General features: G+C 43.4%; 1 protein-coding gene across 1 annotated transcript in view; it reads left to right on the forward strand.

Annotated features, from left to right (window-relative positions):
- CELF4 (CUGBP Elav-like family member 4) overlaps positions 1-19,104 on the forward strand; it is a 702,240-nt gene that overhangs the window by 615,611 nt on the left and 67,525 nt on the right. The window contains exons 6-7 of the mRNA XM_066338606.1: positions 5,248-5,391; positions 15,440-15,587. Coding sequence (XP_066194703.1) covers positions 5,248-5,391; positions 15,440-15,587 — 292 coding nt within the window. The remainder of the gene's footprint in view (positions 1-5,247; positions 5,392-15,439; positions 15,588-19,104) is intronic.

The following is a 19,104-nucleotide window of genomic DNA, read 5'->3' on the forward strand; positions in this document are numbered from 1 at the left end:
GAGTTGTGTCCACCATCAGCAAACTTGCAGATGACGCCAAGTTGAGGAGGAGCGTTGAAGGGTAGGAGTGCTCTGCAGAGGGACAGACTTAATAGGTGGGCTGAATCCAACAACGGATGAGGCCCTGGGTCCTGCACTTTGGCCACAACACCTTCCTGCAGTGCTATAGGCTAGAAACCATTGCTAGACAGAAAAAGAAATGTGGCTGCTGGTTGACAGCTGACTGAACCTGAGCCAGCTCTGTGCCCAAGAAGGCCAAAGGCACCTGGCCCGTATCAGGAATAGCATGGCCAGCGGGATCAGTGAAGTCATTCTTCATCCATACTTGGCATTGGTGAGGCTCTGCCTTAAATACTGTGTCCACTTCTGGGCCCTGCAGTTTAGGAAGGATGTTGAGATGCTGAAGTGTATCCAGAAAGGGGGAACAAAACTGGTGAAGGGTTGCAGCAGCCCTCTTGTTAGATAATAAAATTGAGCCAAAACACAGACTTCTTGTTCATCACAGCATGAAAAGGGTCCTGGTTTATTACTCTTTACACTGTAGCCATCCTGACTCAAACCATTCCCTGACTCTGGCAGTAGCAAGCTCCTACTGTAGGTTTCCCTTGCAGTCTCTGACTGCTGGTTATTTCCTGCTAAACTACGACTGCATGTATTAGTCTGCAGACTCCAAATGCAGCTTTCACCTGGCTAGACTATGACTGCAGACCCAGCAGCAGACTCTAACAGCAGACCCAGACTGACCTCACAGCAGTGGTTCTCTCTGCCCAGGAGCCTTCTTCTTCATGACCCACTCATTCCCTCTTCCTCAAGGTTCCTCCTCCTTCATGATTCCCCCTCATCAACTAACCCACTCCCTTTTATCACACTTACCTATATTGGATGTAGCTGTGACTCATCAGGGGCAAGGCTGTATTGACTAATCAACACAGCTGTTACTTATCATGGGCAAGGTTACCTATATTCCCTTCTCCTACAACATAAGTTCTGTGAGGAATGTCTGAGGAACCTGGGTTCTGTTGGAAGCCTGGAAAAGAAGAGGCTCAGGGGGAACCTCTATATTGCTCTCTACAACTCCCTGACAGGAGTCTATAGCCAAGGGAGGGTCAGTTTCTTCCGTCAGGTAGTAGGATAAGGGAACACAGTCTTAAGCTGCTCCACACAAGGTTTAGGTTGGACATTAGGAGAAATTTCTTCACAGAAAGGATGATTGGGCATTGGAATGGGCTGAACAGAGAGGTTGTAGAGCCACAGTTCCTGGAGGTGTTTAAAAGACTGGGTGTGGCACTCAGTGCCGTGGTCACTCAGTGCCACGGTCTGGTGGACACAGTGGTGTTAGGTCATAGGTTGGACTCAATTATCTCAAAGGTCTTTTCCATCCTAGTTGATTCTGTGATCTTTCTGTGCTGCCAGACAGTAATGTTTGGCCTCCTAAAATGCTTTTACTTAATTTTTGTGTACACTCCATTTAGAAGACCGTATCTAATGGGAAAAAGTTCCAACAACCAGGCAATAGATTTGTTTTCCTTCGCCTTTAAATGAAATATCAATGGATGGATATTTTATTTTTAGCTGAATATGAAATTTCACAAGCGACCTGTCAAGCTCCTGTTTTCAAGAATGACTTTATTTCATGCGTCAAGACAGGCTGGGAAATTAGTTTTACTCACTGAGGACTCTGATTAGGGATTACAAAGTGAATGTGGTGCAGAGTGATTTTTCCTCCATCTTTTCCCTCACCTCACCAACTTAGAGAGTACCTTGACTCTGCTGACTAAGGAAAGCAATTCATTACCATGCGTGGAAGGGGGATGGGAAGAAAGATAGTTGTATTAAGTAGACTTGCCGGCCCAGGAGAGAATAGGAGAAGCATAGTAATACTTAGCCCTTATCATTCTTTTCATCAGTAGGTATCAAAGCACTTGAAAAAGGATGTTGGTTTGATGGGAAAAGAGATAAATTCCAATTGCAAGCAGCCTATTGCAGAGGCACCAGCCGGAATGATCACTTTCATGATAGTATCTTCTAACTGTGAGTCTGCAGGGTAGAGAAATTAACAGGTCCTTTCCTCCAAAAAATGCAGAAGTACACTTGAAACATTATTGACTTACCCAGTGTAACTCTCATGGGGTTTAGCAAAATATGAGGTCCAGTCCAAGAACTAGAGAAAGCAAGGAGATTATGTATTACTAGTAAATGACAGAGCAGACAGGACCTATTGCCTTTGTCAGCAGACAACAGCTGATTTACACTATGGCTTAACTCCCTCGCGGAAGTAATAAATAGTCCAGATGAAAGGCTGTGGCATTCCTATCCTATCGAAATTTGTCCCATTCTGGGACATTTCTATGTTATTCAGCGGATTAGTAGAAGTCACTGGAAAAGTAGCCTTGTTCTGCTGTATATGAACAGCAATATTTGGCTCCACTGTTAAAAGTCCTGCACTGGCTGATCTGATACAGTTTACTGCCTGATTTCCTTTGGGCCACATACTGAAAGATTCAATCCCAAGGTCAGTCTTTATATTCAAGGGCAATGCAGCATCTCTATTGGCTATACATCTTTAACCACTTACATGCACATCTTGTTGCAGAGAACTAGAAAAACCTCTTCTTTGTCTCTTCTTTCTTCGTAGTGTGTGGTCTAGCTTGCATCTATTTGCAAATGGCCTTTCTGCCCTGTGTATATGATAGCAATGTTCAAAGAAGCCTGAAGTCCTGCTGCGACAGGCAACCCAGAAAAATATCTCTCAGGAGGCAAGATGAGATCCCATTGGGTCAAACAGCTGCTGTGCAGTCACTGTGACTCACATCAGAAGGGAAGAACACTCCAGAGGCATGCAGTTCATGTGGAAGTTAGTCATGTTTTCATGATGTAGATATTATCTACAATAATAGCTTGGTTTTCAACAGTGTGAGGCATCAGCCAATGCCTGAGGCAGTTCTCTGGCCCTAACACTTCCAGGGCAAATAGAGATTGAAAGAAGAGAAGGAAGACACCAACTTATTTACACTTCTCTGTCATGCTAACATGAACAGGTTACATCCTCAAAACCCCTTCTGCAGAGATAAATACACTCTCACCTTACTCAGTTTCAAAATCCTCCATCCTGTATTGTGCCCATCATGATGCAGGCTCTGCTCTGCAAATCACAATAGCAGCACTGAACAGGCCAATCTACTGTGGACCAGTGCCTCCCTCCAATACAACTGCAAACAAATAGGTTTAAATCATTAGATGCAAGTTACCAAACAGTCTCTTGGATCAGGGTTAATTAAATGAGTGTTGAAATCTAATTAAGAACTGATTCAGGTGATAATTAGCAGGAAATGTATGCATTAAAATATTCATTTGTCGATGAGCTGCAATTAAGAGTGTGATTTGGGGAAGGATCAATACCTGCATCATGTGATCTAAAGAAAAATTAAAAGTCACTCAGCCTTCAACAGAAATGCAGGGGAATTTTGGCTACAGGGGTTTTTTTCTCTCCTCTCCTTCACTCCTCCTTCTGTTTTAGTTTTATAATAACTGCTGAAGATTGCTCTCTATCTTTGAATGGAGCATTCATCCCTACATCCTGTTGTTTTCCTGAAGCAATTCTTTCAAAACCTTGGTCTTCACCACATTCTGTGAGTAGGTTATAGATTTATTAGAGAGAGACTAACAGGTCAAAAAGAAAGAACCTTTGCCAATGAAAATCACTTTCTCCCAGAACAGATTGCTAATCTAACGGAACATCATTCATTGTGTGGCGTTAGATTGTTGGGGTCTTTTTTAGCAGGTTAATTCCTCAAGTCTTTATTCATAACTGAGGATCTGAAGAGGCTACTGAATATGTATAGCTTAGACATATATATACATACGTCTATAGCTGTGGTTTACTACACTCTTCCCAGTTTGTAGCAGAGTAATTCTGCTTTCACTGAGACTATTTTTTCTAGTTACAGGTACATAGGGGCGTGTGTAAGACAATTAATAATATTTTTCTTGTGCAATCCCAGAAAATTCATCTTCTGCTAGGAAAACAAGGGTCCTGCAACAGTTCAGCTCCTCTGGCATGGAGCTGGTCTTCCTCTACTACCACAGCCAGAAACTGAGCTGGTCATTTCCCCAGCGACTGTACTTCTGCCACTGAATACCAGTTTGTCAAAACAGAAGCTGTGGGAGCATAATTATTTCAGCTGCTCTTTCTCAGTGTCCTGACAGCTCACTTGGCTGGGTGGCAGTCCAGCTCCCAGGGCAATGGTCCCGTGCTGTCAGGGCTGCAGCCAGATTGTCCCTCTCCTACACCTCCTCTGTCCCTGGGGAGGCCGCCCTGTGGGGAAACAAACAACCTGTGAAGTTAAGACTTCTTTGGAAACAGACCAAAAAATATCTTGCTAAGTAGATCTATTTCTTCTCATCTCTACCTCCTATCAGAAATTTAAGGTTGCAGTTACTGACCTTTCATCTGGTTTTGGAGAGGGATTTCTTTCATTCCCAGAAGCACTACATTTTTCACAGATTTCTGCAGACAGCCCTGGTGATCATCCATAGTTCTGTGCTGGTTTTGACTGCAGACATAATCCTAATATTATAAATCTTTCCTGGAAATGCATGGGGTCTTTTGTGGTAGCCTCTATTTCCTACTGTTAGTGGAGAGAAAGTTCAGGTCCATCCAGTACTATTTTTGCTCCCTGAATTTCGCAGTGCTAAAGATGTAGTGTTTCATGATGACACAAATACCCAGCCCAGCATACTGACTCCCATCTCCAAGGCTGGGCAGGGATTTCTCACTGGACTTGGGTGTTACAAGACACAGCATTGTGAAAAGGTGATCAACTTCAGGGGTCTGGAATGCAGAGACCTCACACAATCCACCAAAACAAATCAGTCCACAAATCCTATCACATTCATGCAACAAAGCCTCCTACGTTTTGCTGCATTGTGTCCAGATCTTTGTCCTCTGATGAGGACAATATTTTGTGGCTGAAGGTTGAAAGAATAAGGCAACAACTTTTGCAGACAAAATGTAAATGACATACTAGAAGCTTGAATTTTAGAGGCAGCTAGGAGCCCTCCGTGGTCCTTTACTTCCTGATGCCCTCACCCTCTCACAAGGGTCAAACTTCATAGCCTGATAGATTGCATGAAAAACATCAGCACCTGGATCCCATTCTACTAAATCAGTGTCAGATGTATGGATTGATGAGCTGGTGTACATCAGGCTCACTCCCTGTGTGTCTTCTTTTGTTTCCTGTGCTGCAGGGAGCCTCTTCAAGCCTGGTGGTGAAGTTTGCGGACACAGACAAGGAGCGTACAATGAGGCGCATGCAGCAAATGGCAGGACAAATGGGCATGTTCAACCCCATGGCCATCCAGTTTGGAGCCTATGGCGCCTATGCACAGGCAGTAAGTATAGACACCAGCTCTGTGTGTTCATGGGAGAAGAGTATCACCTGGAAATGCACAAAAAATTCGTGGGAATGGACAAAAAACCCGGGCAGAAGAGGAAGCAGTGGCTTATCTGTTAAACTGGTGACATGATGGGAATAAAAATTAGCCAGAGTAGACTCTGGGAATCTCCCAGGTGCCTCCCAGATGCCATAGACAGTTCTAATAACTTGTGGTCATGTGTGAACCTTTGCAATAAATTCCTATGGAGGCTAAGCCATTGTTTTCAAATAAAATCACAACTACACTTTGAGGATTGGGATAAAATAAGCCTGCTGAGTTTATCCCAGTTTTCTGCCCCAAGTCACCATGACATTGCTGCACCTTACATCACTGTGAGTACGTTTGGAGTGACCATGGGATAAAACAGCATCTATTGAGAGAAATACTTTTAGATTTACAAAGCATGATAGAGAGTAATAAAATGTACACACAGATATATGCCTATAAACAGCCTGCTTCCTCCCAGGATGATTGAAGCACACTGGGGAAAAAAAAAATCATGTTGTGCTGACTTCACGTTTTCTGTGGTCATACTAAACCTAAGCAGATGTGACTGTACAAGTGGCTGGGCTCTTGATGATGTTCTGAAATGGATGCCTCTGGAATTACTTGTTTTCCTTAGGCTAAAACTAACAAGGATCTGCAAGACAAGACCGGGCTCAGGTAACTTGGACTCTGCCTGATATTTTGGAGGAAGGTGGAGGTGATACCTGCAGCAGGCAGACACAATAGTGCCCACTGACTTTGGCTGCTTTCTCTGAAGCAGATTTTCAGGCAGTTACAGTGTGTATTGGTGCTTCATCTATTTGATGGCAAAATGTGGTCCTCTGCACAATTTGTGCACAGGAGGGAAGTACTGTTGAACACATTGTCCAGAGTAGCGTCTTTCTGGATGGAAGAAGCAAATCTTGCAGGTAATGCAGGGAATAACACGCTGGTGGGCCAGTATCCCTTCCAGTGCAATGACCACAAGGTTTTCCTTTCTTCCCTCGCTGTTTCCTTATTATGTGTTGGCACCAAGTATTTCCCATCACATCACCATGTTCTCTTTTTAATTTTAAGGTCTTGACATTTCTGTTCTTCTCTGATACTTCTGTGCCTTGCTCAATACTTGGTGCAAACGCAGCCTACCTCTTGTGTGAGCCATGCAGAGTTCTGAGGTTATGCTGTAGAGTGCCACTGAAGTTCCTCCTCTCATTCCAGCTGCACCTCTCAGTGCACTTCTGGAGTTTTTGTTCTCTCTTCTCTAGAAAAATTCTATTTTCACTTCCATTTTGCTATCTTCATTTTTGTTCGTAGTCAAAGTCAGTCTCTGCTTCTTTCTTTGTCCTCTGCTCCCTTCCTCACAAGATAGAGGAGCTACTTCCTCCTCAGCCTGGATGTGTTCAACACTCCTCCTAGCCAGAGAATGCTGCAGGAAGAGGAAAAGAGACAGTAAATCCTAAACGAGCCTAGGTCAGTAGCCAGCAGACTGTCAGAAGGATGTAGCACCTTTTCCCCCATGTACCAGAAGAATTAACAGGAGGCAATCCACAGATAGCTTGGGACAAACATTTGCTGAGGTTGTCAGGCAGGAGAAGTGGCTTCCGTGTTACTCTACAGACATTGGTCAGGCAGCTGGAGAGATGATAAAGACACCGCTGTCCTAAGGTTCTGGCCCAAAAACTCTTCTTGCATTATTTTTAGTCTAGAGTAAGTCTTCTAACTTCCAGACAAGATTTATACTGATATGAGAGGATGCAGTTTGCACCTTTACACCACAAAAATTTCCTCTGTTTCTCACCAGATAATACAGGTGTATTACAAGGTGTCAGGGTCCGCAAACATATGCGGGGAACCTGATGGTTCGTTTTAGGATCTCAGAGCACAAAAGACACAGCGGGGGACAACTCAATACAACAAAAATGCACCTTTATTTAGTGCCACCAAAATGCAATAGTGGGAGAGAAAATAGAGAATAGTAAGAAAGATAGAAAAGAGGGTAGGGGGATTATAGCTACCAATGTGGAGGGCTGAGTCCTCGAGGCCGAGATGCCTATAGACGCCGTTCTTCTCCAGTGGGGTGATCACGAAAGTGAGCGGGGGTCTCCAGGGTTTTATAGGCTGGTCAAGGCGGGGACCAAAGCGAGTGGCACAAAGCCAAAGCAGGAGCTACCTGTGTTGAGGCAATGCAAGGGGCCCAGAGCCAAAGCAGGAGCTGCCTGCATCAGGGTTGGGACAAAGGAGAGTCACAGGGCCAAAACCAGAGGCACCTGCGTCGAGGTTGGGTGCTCAGGGACAAGCTGCACACCGTACGTGCTGTACTCCAGTACGGGCAGACCAGTTTGGGCAAGCAGCCTTGGCTCAGTCCACTGTGACCAGTTCCATTGTTCTTGCACTCCGTTCTCAGGGAGATGTATACCAGTCCTCCGAGACTTGGCAAACGTTCTGCCTCAGCCAGGCCAGGGGCTCCTTTCAGAGTCTGGGGTCTCAGTCCTCAGTCATTGGAGACAGTCATGAGGCATACCACATCCTTGGACAGACTCTGACACAAGGGAAGGTGAGGAATCAATGTGGAAGGAAGAAGGAAAACAATTCCTGGTTTTCTTCCATCCACTTGAAACAAATCGATATTTTTATGTTGATTTCTGTGAAAGCAGAATTGGACCCATACTCATATTTTCCTGATAAATATGCTAATAAGGGGGAAAGAATAAGTTTTAGATCTTGACCCATTGGATATGACAAGCTGGTGACACCAATTACCCTAGGGACTTCAAAGCTGTCTAAATGATGGGATCACATTTCTGTGTGGCGCCTGTACACCCAGGGCGTGCTTAGATGCTGTCTCTCAATCAGCCTCCCTATCTGCTCCATCTCACATGAAAGGGAAGGAAGGGAGTGTTGAAGGTCTGTGACGTTGCCTCGGTCCCGATTAATCCAGCTCGGACTGCTGGCTCTCAGATATCAGGGTGATTGGCACCTTGCAAATGCCAGCAGGAGATGGAGGAATCAACAGGGGAGAGGGAAAAGGAGACAGCAATTTTATTCAGCCTGAAGCTGAAGAGCTAAGGCAAGTCAAGAGGATAGAAGGTGAAACATCAGGAGCCGGACAGTCATGATGGGTGATGCCACTGCCACCAGCAACTCTTGTGACATTGGTTGAATTGTTTGACTCCTTGATCTTGTTCCCTCATGTACAAATAAACTTAATGATCAAATTTATTTATTTTCTCTTCTCCCTCAGGGACACGGCTCTCTCTTGTACTGTGTCTTCTTGAGCTTTCTCAGCATGGTATGGCAGTAACATAAGTTTAAGAAATTGCTTCAGTGCCTATATAGTAAGGCCAGTACAAGCATGAGACATCAGGCTCTCTGATTTGTACTCATAGCCTGTCCTCTCAGCTATCCCCCAGCAGTCCAAACCTGACTAATGTCTCTATATAAGAATTCCCAAGCAACCCCACAGCAGTGTTTTTTCAGTAGCTTCTAATGGTCTGTCCCCATGGAGGAGGTTACTCAAGACCCCATTGCTGTAGTTTCTGGCTGAACTTCCCCCAGAGACACATCTTGCACATCACTGTGACTGGATTAGCTACCAAAAAGTTCTCAATGCACCAAGGTGGTCAGTGCAGCAGATAGACTGATGGGGGGCCATGGGTTTGCCAACGCAGTAGCACCACTGAGGAGAGGCAGCAAGGGTCTCAGTCCATCAAAGTCTGACAGATAAACTTTAGTGTTGCCATCAGGACAGATTTGGGCCCCAGCTCTTCTCCAAGTTACCTCCCTTACAGCCCAGCAAATGGCCATATCACAGCTCTCCCTGCTGCTGCACATTGCCAACCCCCTCAGCCTCAACTTAAACAACTTTAACCCTGATAGCAGCCACGATCTCATATCAGCCAAGCAACCAGTCATGGGGTTCATCAGCCATCTGGCCTCAGACACAGAGGCAAAAAAATGAGGAAGCAAAGGGAGTTCTCCACTGTGTGGTTTTCTATCCCTTCCTCATGTGCCACCTTCAAGCAGACCAGACAAAGCTTGGCACTGACTCTGTGTGTTGTTTCAGTGGCACAGAGTCACATCAGACCTATCTCATCTCTTTTGTATGCAGCTCAAGGCAAGTCAGATTTCATAGCTTCCTAAAGCTCCCAGAGCCCCTACTCTAATTTATTTCAGGGTGGGTTTTTTGATTGTTTTAGGGTTTTTTTCTGTTCAGCAATATCTTCCCATACTCATTTAACTTTCCCTTTTATGGAGCAATTATATATTTTTTTTCACAAGTGTACAGGGCACCAGCCCTTTTCATTGTCAGGTTACTGTGGATCTACATCAGCTGGGTACTGACAGCTGTTTCTGCAGTCTAAAGTCAAGTTGAGGTATAGATCTGGATTCAGCCTGGAGAGAAGGAGAGTGATGCTACCTGGCATCACCTTTGATTTCCTGCCATTCTAGGAAGAACCTGCAGGCACACTCTCCCTCTCCACCTCACAGTGCACATCACACCCACCCAGGGTGGCCAAGCCCAAAATCAAAAGCAGTGACAGTCAAAACAGTCTGTGAATGGTGGTAGTATAGTTCTGGCACAAACAAGCTACAGTTCCTAAAGGTCTTTCAGTGAAGAAAAGGGGCAAGGAGTGTTTAGTGCCTGTCTCATGTCAGTGATGCCTCACCATGCAGAAAGGAAATGTGCACAGATCAAAAAAGGATGAGGGAGATAGGAAAATGCAGGAGAGCAAAGTAAGAACAAAAGAAGGATCCTTGGAAAGTGACAGATACAGTATAAATTATTTAATTTTTAAATTATTTAAGATAAGATCAAAGTCATAAATCAAGTTTGCATAAAAAATGGAGTGAGACTGTTAGCCTCAGTCTTCTGGCCAAACTCCAGCCATGGAACTGATTGCATCCTACAGCAGGGGATAGGCACAGAGCTGGTGTGTAAAAAACAGATAGGCTGGGTCAGAGACAACACAGGCAATGCTAACATTTGTTCTCTGGCCTGGAAAAAGTCCTTTCTCAGTAAATCCCAACTCCCCTCACTCTGAAAAAGTACAAATGGCTTCTGAACTGTTGAATGGCTTCTGAACAGGAATGCTCCTGAATTGCAGACAATAACTGCAACAAAAATTTGCAATGTCCAGCACAACAGAGCTCCCAGACACCACATTAAGTGGTGTCCTTGGGAAGTTAGGGCAGCAGTGACTTCTACCATGCTAACCACAAAACCCTGGGTGTCCTGTTCTGCCTCCGTGTTCAGCTTCCATGGAGATGAAAAGATATTTCTGCTAAATGATCTGAGGTAGTGCTGACAGGAAAAATTGCCTTTTCAAATATTTCTTCAGTTTGTACTGTAAAATTATTTTGGAGAGATACTTTAAAAAAAAAATCAGCTAGCCTTGTGAAATCAGGGAAAAATTACTGACTACAGGCTACCTTCCAGATATAATAGTTATTGCATTTAAATTACCAAAATGGGACAGTATATTTGGTAAATACTACCTGTTATGCAGATTATTTGCACTGAGCTGTTCCAGAAGAGGAAGTTATTTTGAGGCCATAATACTTTGTAGCAGGGATACTACCATATTTCTGACCACCAGCTCCCTGGTAATTCAGAAATAATGAACTCTAAGATTTGGGCTCTACATACATACACATACAAACATTTAAGGTCTTTAGGGGGATTTTCCACAGTTCTCAGGAAGTTAGGAACAAAAGCTATTGTGTGTCAGATTTTGGAATGACACTAACACACATGAATCCAAGTGTTGCACATTTGTTTAGGTTTTTTAATTATAATTATATTTAATCCTAATATATTTAATACACATCATCCTAAGATATATTACTGTATTTTAATCCTAATTATACTTAAATTTTATTTTCAAAGCAGAAATTTCTATTTGCAAAGAACATAAAAAGTATTTTTTCTAGCAATTATCTTTTGTTTGTTTCAAAGCTTGGAAAGTATTTTTAGTTTTAACTCCCAATTGCCAGTTAGATATAGCAGACGTGAATTTGTCAGTTACATGGTTTTACCAAACACGAGTTGTATTACTGCTTGAATGATTACTTTACTTGCCTCTTTCTATCACAGGGATACCATGAGGATTCATTAGCTAAGTCTTTGTATAAATCATTAGAGGTGGGAAGTGTGGTGGGATGCTGTTATTACTTTTATTGTTATTATTGCTGAAGAATATGAAAAGTCTTATTCAAACAAAACATTGTGTGGCTCAGAGACAAAGAAAATAGCACTGAAAAAAAAGGAGAAGGTCATCACAATGTTCAGAAAAAGACTGAAGGGCAATGATTATGCTCTTTCAGACAGAGCTCATCAGAAATAATCCCCTTTTCTCCTCTTCCCCTTCTTCAGTTTCACACACATTTCTTTTGGGGGATGGGGAAGGCAGACTGTGCATACTTTTCCTATTTCTAGCAGGATTTTTTTGCTCTGAGAAAATTCCTTCATCTCTCCATGCAATTGTTCCTCCTGTAAGAAAAGGACAATATTTCCTGTCCTTGAATACCATTGCAACTTGAAGTGGGAAAAAGATATGTGAGGCAAACCCTTACATGGGTTTCTATTGATCAGCCAACACTGACAGCCCTTCCCATGCTTTGGATGGCTTTTCCAGTGCCTCTCCATCTGTTTCAAGCATTGGGATGGTGACAGCAGGCTCTTATCTCTTAGGATGCTGTCCAAGGGCAAGAACCAGTCTGGTAGCATCTCCTGGTCTCCTCAGAAGATAAATATTTGAGCAAGCAATAGAAAAAATAGTAGGAAAGAAGGAACGAATCTTTAAAATGGATGGGAAAAAGCTCTAAATGCTGAGGCAAAGGTCATGTGAAGGAAGTAGGAGAAGCAAAAGGAAGTATGTCCTTTCAGTTAAGGGAGGGAAAAGCTCCTCTCTGTCCCCTTGGATCAGTCTGAGATAATAAGGCTGCTGCCTTCCTGATTAGTGCTCTGTAGCCCCAGCCCCGGCAGGAAAAATCTGCATTTCAAATGGCATATTTTAAAGTACACAATACCCAGGGGCTCTGCTGCTATTGATTTGCCTCTGGTGGGGTCACTGCCTCACTTTCTACAGCTTTATTAACTGGGACCATACACTGGGTCTCTTTCAAAGTGAAAGGAGAGTGAATGGGACATTTGTCTTCAGGGGGAGCTGGGGAAGGAGTGGGGTGACTTTCACTGGGAATGCCTTGGAGGTTTTAGATGGAAGACTGGTGACCCTTACAGGACTTGTTCCTTCTGTAAATTTCCCTAGAGCCACCCTGGGGGAGAAGGAGGTAGGTCTTATGCTGTCAGCTTCTTTGAAGGTGACTGGGTGTCCTCCTACCCTCGTGGCGCTGTTGCACTCAGCCACACTCTGACCATCAGCCACTGGGCTGGGTAGAAGGTCTCTCTTCTTTCCCGCTTAGTCTTTGCCCTGAAGCACCTCCAAACAGAGTGAGATGGGCATGAATAGGATCTGTGACCTCAGAAGTATGGCAGAAAATTTGTCAGGGGTTGAAACGTCCAGACATTTCTTGGGCCTTGATTGAGGCCACCTCTCCAGCCAAGGAAGCAAAGCCATCAGCTGGGGTACACAGCTGTGTTCAGGTGTGGAATCTCCACTTCCACCAGGCAATCCCACGTTTACCCTATGGACTAGGTCTGAAGGCTGCAGAGAGGTCTGTGTCATCTGGGTCATGGGTTCTCTGGTCTCTAAGACATCTCAGAGAGTATATCCACAGAACACTAAGTATAATAGATATTGACTGTTGCCTGCAGGAGCACCTCTGTTTTGTAGCAGAAGCACCTGATCTAGTTTCCCATATCACAGGTTAGGACCTTATTTTTACATCATCAAAGTGTGAAAAAGGGTAAGAAGGTGCTAGAGGCTATAAAACTATGTATCGAAATCTACAAAGCTACAAATACATGAAAAATATATATTAAAAACAAACAAACAAACAAATCTTTAGGCATCACCCAGGTAAAAATACCCAAAACAGAAAATGAGATGTGAGTCAGCACACCTAGTGTTGGAGTCAATCCAGCTTTAAAGATGGATGGATTCCCCTTCCTCCTTCACTTCTTTAGCTTACCTTCTGATATTGCCTGCTCAGTACCTCCTCTGGAGAATAAACTCAAATGATGCTCAGGAACAAATGTACTGCTTAAAGAAGATCAACATAGTGTATAATACGAAAGGTTGTCTAATCATTCCATCAGTAATTGCAATGAGCAAAATATCACTAATTAAAATGCAGAAGTGCCTTATGCAGGGTAAAATAAAAAAGGGTAATTAACCATCAAAAGGAACCTTGTCACCAATCTGCATTAGGCTTAAAAAAATAATAATACTCAAATCCTGTACAACACATTTCACCTGTAGATCTGACAATCTGTGGAGTCAGCTATCCTGTGTTACATTTTATTGCTGGAGAAATCAAGGCAAATTTACATTACTTGTGCTTGGTTATTCAGCAGGTTATTGTAGAGCACCCCTTACTTTGGACTGTTTATGGATGGTGACAGGGAAAGTTTTAGCATTTGAATAAGTGCAGGGATTTCAAGCGTTTTTTTAGTATATATGTGTAAGAACTGAGAATTAAGCTTATACTTCAATATTAAAGCGAACAGAAGGGAACAGTCTGTTCCTTGCCATGACTTCTGAGGTCTGTTTAATTCTGAGAAGCATGTCTCCTGTGTGCTTAAAGAACAGCAACAGAGGTGATTTCCTGATGGGAGAGAGAGTGAAATCAGAGAGAGCAGTGAAACAGAGTTACTCCAATTTTGGAGACAGCAAAAACATGACTCACTTCTAAAATCACCACCGAAAAACATTTCTCTTTTCCACTATTATCATCAAGTCACAGATTACCAGAGGCTGGGGAATGTACAGAGTGAGATTTCTCAAACTTTCTGCACATTTTCTTTCCCCACGCCTTCTCTAAGCACCCAGCACTTGTCACTGCTGAGGGCTGGACATACCCACCCTTTCTGGCTCTTTGTACAGCACCAGGGGAGGAAACAAGAAGCAGTTCAACCAAACTGTCTTATCCTTCACACCAGGACAATTATAAAATCTCTCTGCAGCCATAACGTACATATGAACTGCACCAGCTGTGTGCTAGGTTCTGAGTGTAACGTGATGATAACAACATCTTGTTTTATCAAAAAAGCATTTCCAGGATTCATAAACATTCACCAGCCTTCTGCTCCAAAATTTTTAGCCCCAAATGCCTGAAAATGCAGCCTGGGTTTCTTATTTATGACTTTTGCAGGTGCCTGAAAGAAGCAACAATTTGACAACTTTCTAGAAAAAAAGTAATTGAGAAAGTCAACCCAGATCAAAACCACAGGGAAGAGATTTTCTCGTTAGATAATATCAATCTTGTTAAAACTGGGGAGCTCCTTCTGTTACACAGCACTTCTGGGGGTCTCTGGTAGTGTTGGAAATAGGTGCTATGATCTAATTAGAAGTTTTGGTTGTGGTTTTGCTCAGTACCCACCTGAAACCTCCTAGCAGCACCAGAAAAAAATATTTTTGTCATTGACAGATGGCAACAAATCAGGTTATTGCTAGAGAACTAGTCAAAATTTCTGCTTTGTAGAAAGAATCCCCTTTTCCTACATACACAGGTCTCCCATCAATAACCTCCAGGCTTTCCCAGAATTTTGATATAAGCTATGTAAGCCACAAAACCACACTGCTGAAATATGTTGTGTTTTGTCTGTGTAAAGCCGTTTCTCTGCCTTTCTGACCAGAGAAGCACCAAGGAGATGGTGGGCCGAGTTCAGGTTACAGGAGACCTCCACACTGGGGAACACATGACGGGGTGGGGACCGTAAAGACCCCAAGCTGCAAAGATGCCCTTTGCTTCCAGCCCCCGTAGGGGCAGAGGGGGGTACCACAGGGGTGATGTGCTGACACCCCAAAACCTTGGGATGCATCCCCATCTCACCAGGTGCTACAGGCTGCCCTGCCAGTGACCGCATGATATTTTTTCCCTGCTCTCTTTGTTCCAGCTGATGCAGCAGCAAGCAGCGATCATGGCGTCGGTGGCGCAGGGCGGATACCTGAACCCCATGGCAGCCTTCGCCGCGGCCCAGATGCAGCAGATGGCGGCTTTGAACATGAATGGCCTGGCAGCCGCCCCCATGACTCCAACCTCAGGTAAGGGAGCAGCAGGCTGGAGAGGGCAAAGGGCAGGGAAATCATACCACATCCCACAGGACACCTGGCAGGATTTGTCAGCTCTGTAGCCAGGTGAGGATCAGTCTCTCCTCCCAGGTGGCAAGTGAAAGGACCAGAGGTAAGGGTCTCAAGTGGCACCAGGGGAAGTTTGTATTGGATATTAGAAAAAGTTCCTTTCCCAAAAGGGTTGGCAAACATTGTAACAGACTTGCCAAGCCAGTGAATGAATGTCCGTCCCTGGGGTTATTCAAAAGGAGAGTAGATGTGGAACTTAGGGGCATGGCTTATTGGCAGGCTTGGCACTGCTGAGTTAATGGTTGGACTCGATGATCTTAGAGTTCTTTTAGAACCTTAACTATTCTGTGCTTTTATGACATTGCTCAGTCTAACGCCATACACTACTTCTCTTAAGCTCTGAGAACCCTCCAAACATCACAAAACATCCCAAAGTGACCTGCATGGTTTATCAGTGCATATGTGTGTCCAAGTGATCAGCGCTGGTGCTATTACAGCCAGGCTGTCTCAAAGACTAGCAAAAGAGGGTTGTGGTGAGATAATATACGATTTAACAAGATTAATTTTCCCATTGTGACACATAAGCCTTTCCTCCTGTTGTGAAATAGGACAGAAGATAGTCAAGGAAGACAAGTGGTGCTACCTGGAATGAGGGTGTTTAGTGAGGAGGTTTCTGGCTGCAGGAACACAGGCAGATAGACAGTGAAGGGCTCCCAGGATCTGCTCAGGCTGTAAAAAGCCCATTCTAGGAACTGCAGTATATGGTTCAGCATGCAGAGAAATGAGCTGAGACAGGAATAAGACTGCCTTTCTTGGAGCTTGAAGAACAAGATTACCATTTGGTCAGGAACAGACCAAAGAATCATCAGCCCTGGTGGTCCTGGACCGACATGTGGCCTAACAGCAGGGATATAGGGAAGCAGGAAAAGTAGGGCCAAACCTTGAAAGAAGTGAGGATTTGGGAAGTTTTGCAATATGGTCTGGTAGGGAGGCAGAGGTCTCAAAGGTACATCTTGAAAGGACCATTTGTAACAGAACATCATATAGGACTGGGAGAGAAGGGAGAGTAAGAAGGATAGATCTCGTTCCACAAGACTTTATGGAGACCCAATGAGAAGCACTTGACCCAAAAATCTTATACTGCACATTTCAAAATACATGTTTACACAATGATAAATATATTAACAAAAAGTCGATGGAGCTACTACAAATCCAAATAAAAAAGTGGCTTAATTATATGTGCACCCTTTAAACCCTTGCAAAAGTGCTTGCAAAAAACCTTGCTTGCAAAATTATCATATTTGCATTAGCTAGATTTATTTTGTGTTTGTGGGAGCAGAGAGAACATCAAACAAAGACTGCCTGGAATTCAAATATTGTCAGGGCCTGGAAAGCTGAATGCAGGCAGTGGTTTGTTACGACCCACCACAAAAGAGCACAAGCTCTTTTGAATATACATAAGTATATTCTTGAAAATGGGTGCATTCTGTGTCATCATGTGAAAACGCTGGTACAACAGCCAAATTCTGTGCCTAACAGGATCTCCAGCACATGAAAAATATCCCAGCTCTTTTTTTTTTGTATAATCGTTGCCACTTCTGTTATGACCAGTGCCTTTCAGAGTCATATAATCATGAAATTTAGGTTGTAAACTACCTTTAAGATCACCAACGCTGACCATTAACCCAGCATTGCCAAGCCCACCACTAAACCATATTCTCCAATACCACATCAATGTGTCTTTAAAATATATCCAGAGATGGCAATTCCACCATTTCCCTGAGTAGCCTATTCCAGTGTTTGACAGGATGAGAGGACAGTTAAATTCTCTCTGTCAGAATAAAGGAGAGGAAACTCATGTTTTTTACATGCTTTCTGGATCACTCATGACTGGTCATTATTGAAAATAAGATGCTGGTTTAGATGATCACTTGATGTCTTTCACGGCAGCCGATTTTGCACTCTCCTAATGGCATTTTTTCAATCACAGAGACTATTCACTTTAGCATTATTGCAGATTTACCTTGAATGAGTAGCTTCCTTCATGAAAAACCTCTGTGATGTCTTGTGGAAATGTCCATTGACAATTATTCCTTAGGAGAAATGTTTAGACTTTGAAATTACTCCTTGTATTACTACAACACTCACAAAGCATGTGAGAAGATGCATAGAAAATGTTTCACATAATGTCTGAGCAAGCAAGCCTACAACACTAGCAGTGGTTTTTGAGTAGCCAGGAGATATCTGAAGCCTAACATTAATTCTCCTGCTGGCTTTTGTTAGCATTCAGAAAGCCAAATGGAAACTGATCATTCTGCTTCATAGCAGGATTTCCAGTCATTGAAGTATATCTTTGTTCTGCTTTGGAAGGAAAATGAAATATTTCAAAGTTCTCAGGGAAAAAAAACCACACACTCTAGGCACTAGAAAAGGTGTTTGGAACATTGAAGAGGAGGAAAAAAAAAATAGTTTTGATCTTCCTGAAGCAAAAGAAAATTGTGCTAGAAAAAAGATTGTGGTAACCCAAAAGTCCTAGAGGCTTTGGAGGTATTGGCTCAGCACATTGGCTCTGTGCTGGTATCTTCAGGCTTCCTAACAGAGCTGGTTTCCTCTGCACCCCTCCTCTAGGAGAGATGATTCCTGGTAATATGACCATAAGTTTATTCATTCCTATGAATAAACCTCGAGGCTCAGAGTTTTGCATCCAGGCAAATGTAACAGATGAGAGACAGTATCCATCTCACCTGGCTTTAACCACAGAAAAGTTAGACATCTCATTTGAACTGCAGTTAATGGAGTGCAATAAGCATTCCCTGTGGGTAATTCAGACCAAGAAAACTTTAATGCTGTTTGCTGTAATTTTAACAGTCTTCCATCAAGTCAGGTTTATCTCACACAACAACCCATAACCGTGAGAGAATTAATTTGACATTTCTGAGAGTTTGGTTCAGGTTTTACATTTCTCCTGTCACTGCTACAATCTGGGTGAAAAGTGGGTCTGGCAGTGGGTCTGCTACTCTGTTACCTTCAGCGAGGAGGTAGAAATGAAATTTTATTTGGCCTTCCTTCCTTCTTGCTGCTCTCTCTCTCTCCCTCCCTCCCTCCCTCCCTCTCTCTCCGTGTTGCAAATCTGCACCTGGTTTAGCTACAGCAAAAGATCTCAAACAAGGGATGAAATCCACGACTGACATGCACCGCCACCATTTGTTTTCCATGGTGGCATTACGCCAGTTTTACTCCAGCTACAGATCTGACCTCTCCAGGGGGTTCTTTATAAGAAGAAAATTAAAGAATTCCAATAAATATGCCTAAACTTCCTTAGACACGCACAAAATATCAAGCACAAATCCCTTGCTGCAATTTTAGAAAAAAAAATTATTTACATTTTCTATGCAAATAAAGGAGAGATTCAGAAAAGCAACTGAAATTTTAAGTAGCCTCTGTGATTTGGAAGCTGATGGCATATGCTGAGAGCATTGCC

Source organism: Sylvia atricapilla, chromosome Z (genome assembly GCF_009819655.1).
Source record: "Sylvia atricapilla isolate bSylAtr1 chromosome Z, bSylAtr1.pri, whole genome shotgun sequence".
Classification (NCBI taxonomy): Eukaryota; Metazoa; Chordata; class Aves; order Passeriformes; family Sylviidae; genus Sylvia; species Sylvia atricapilla.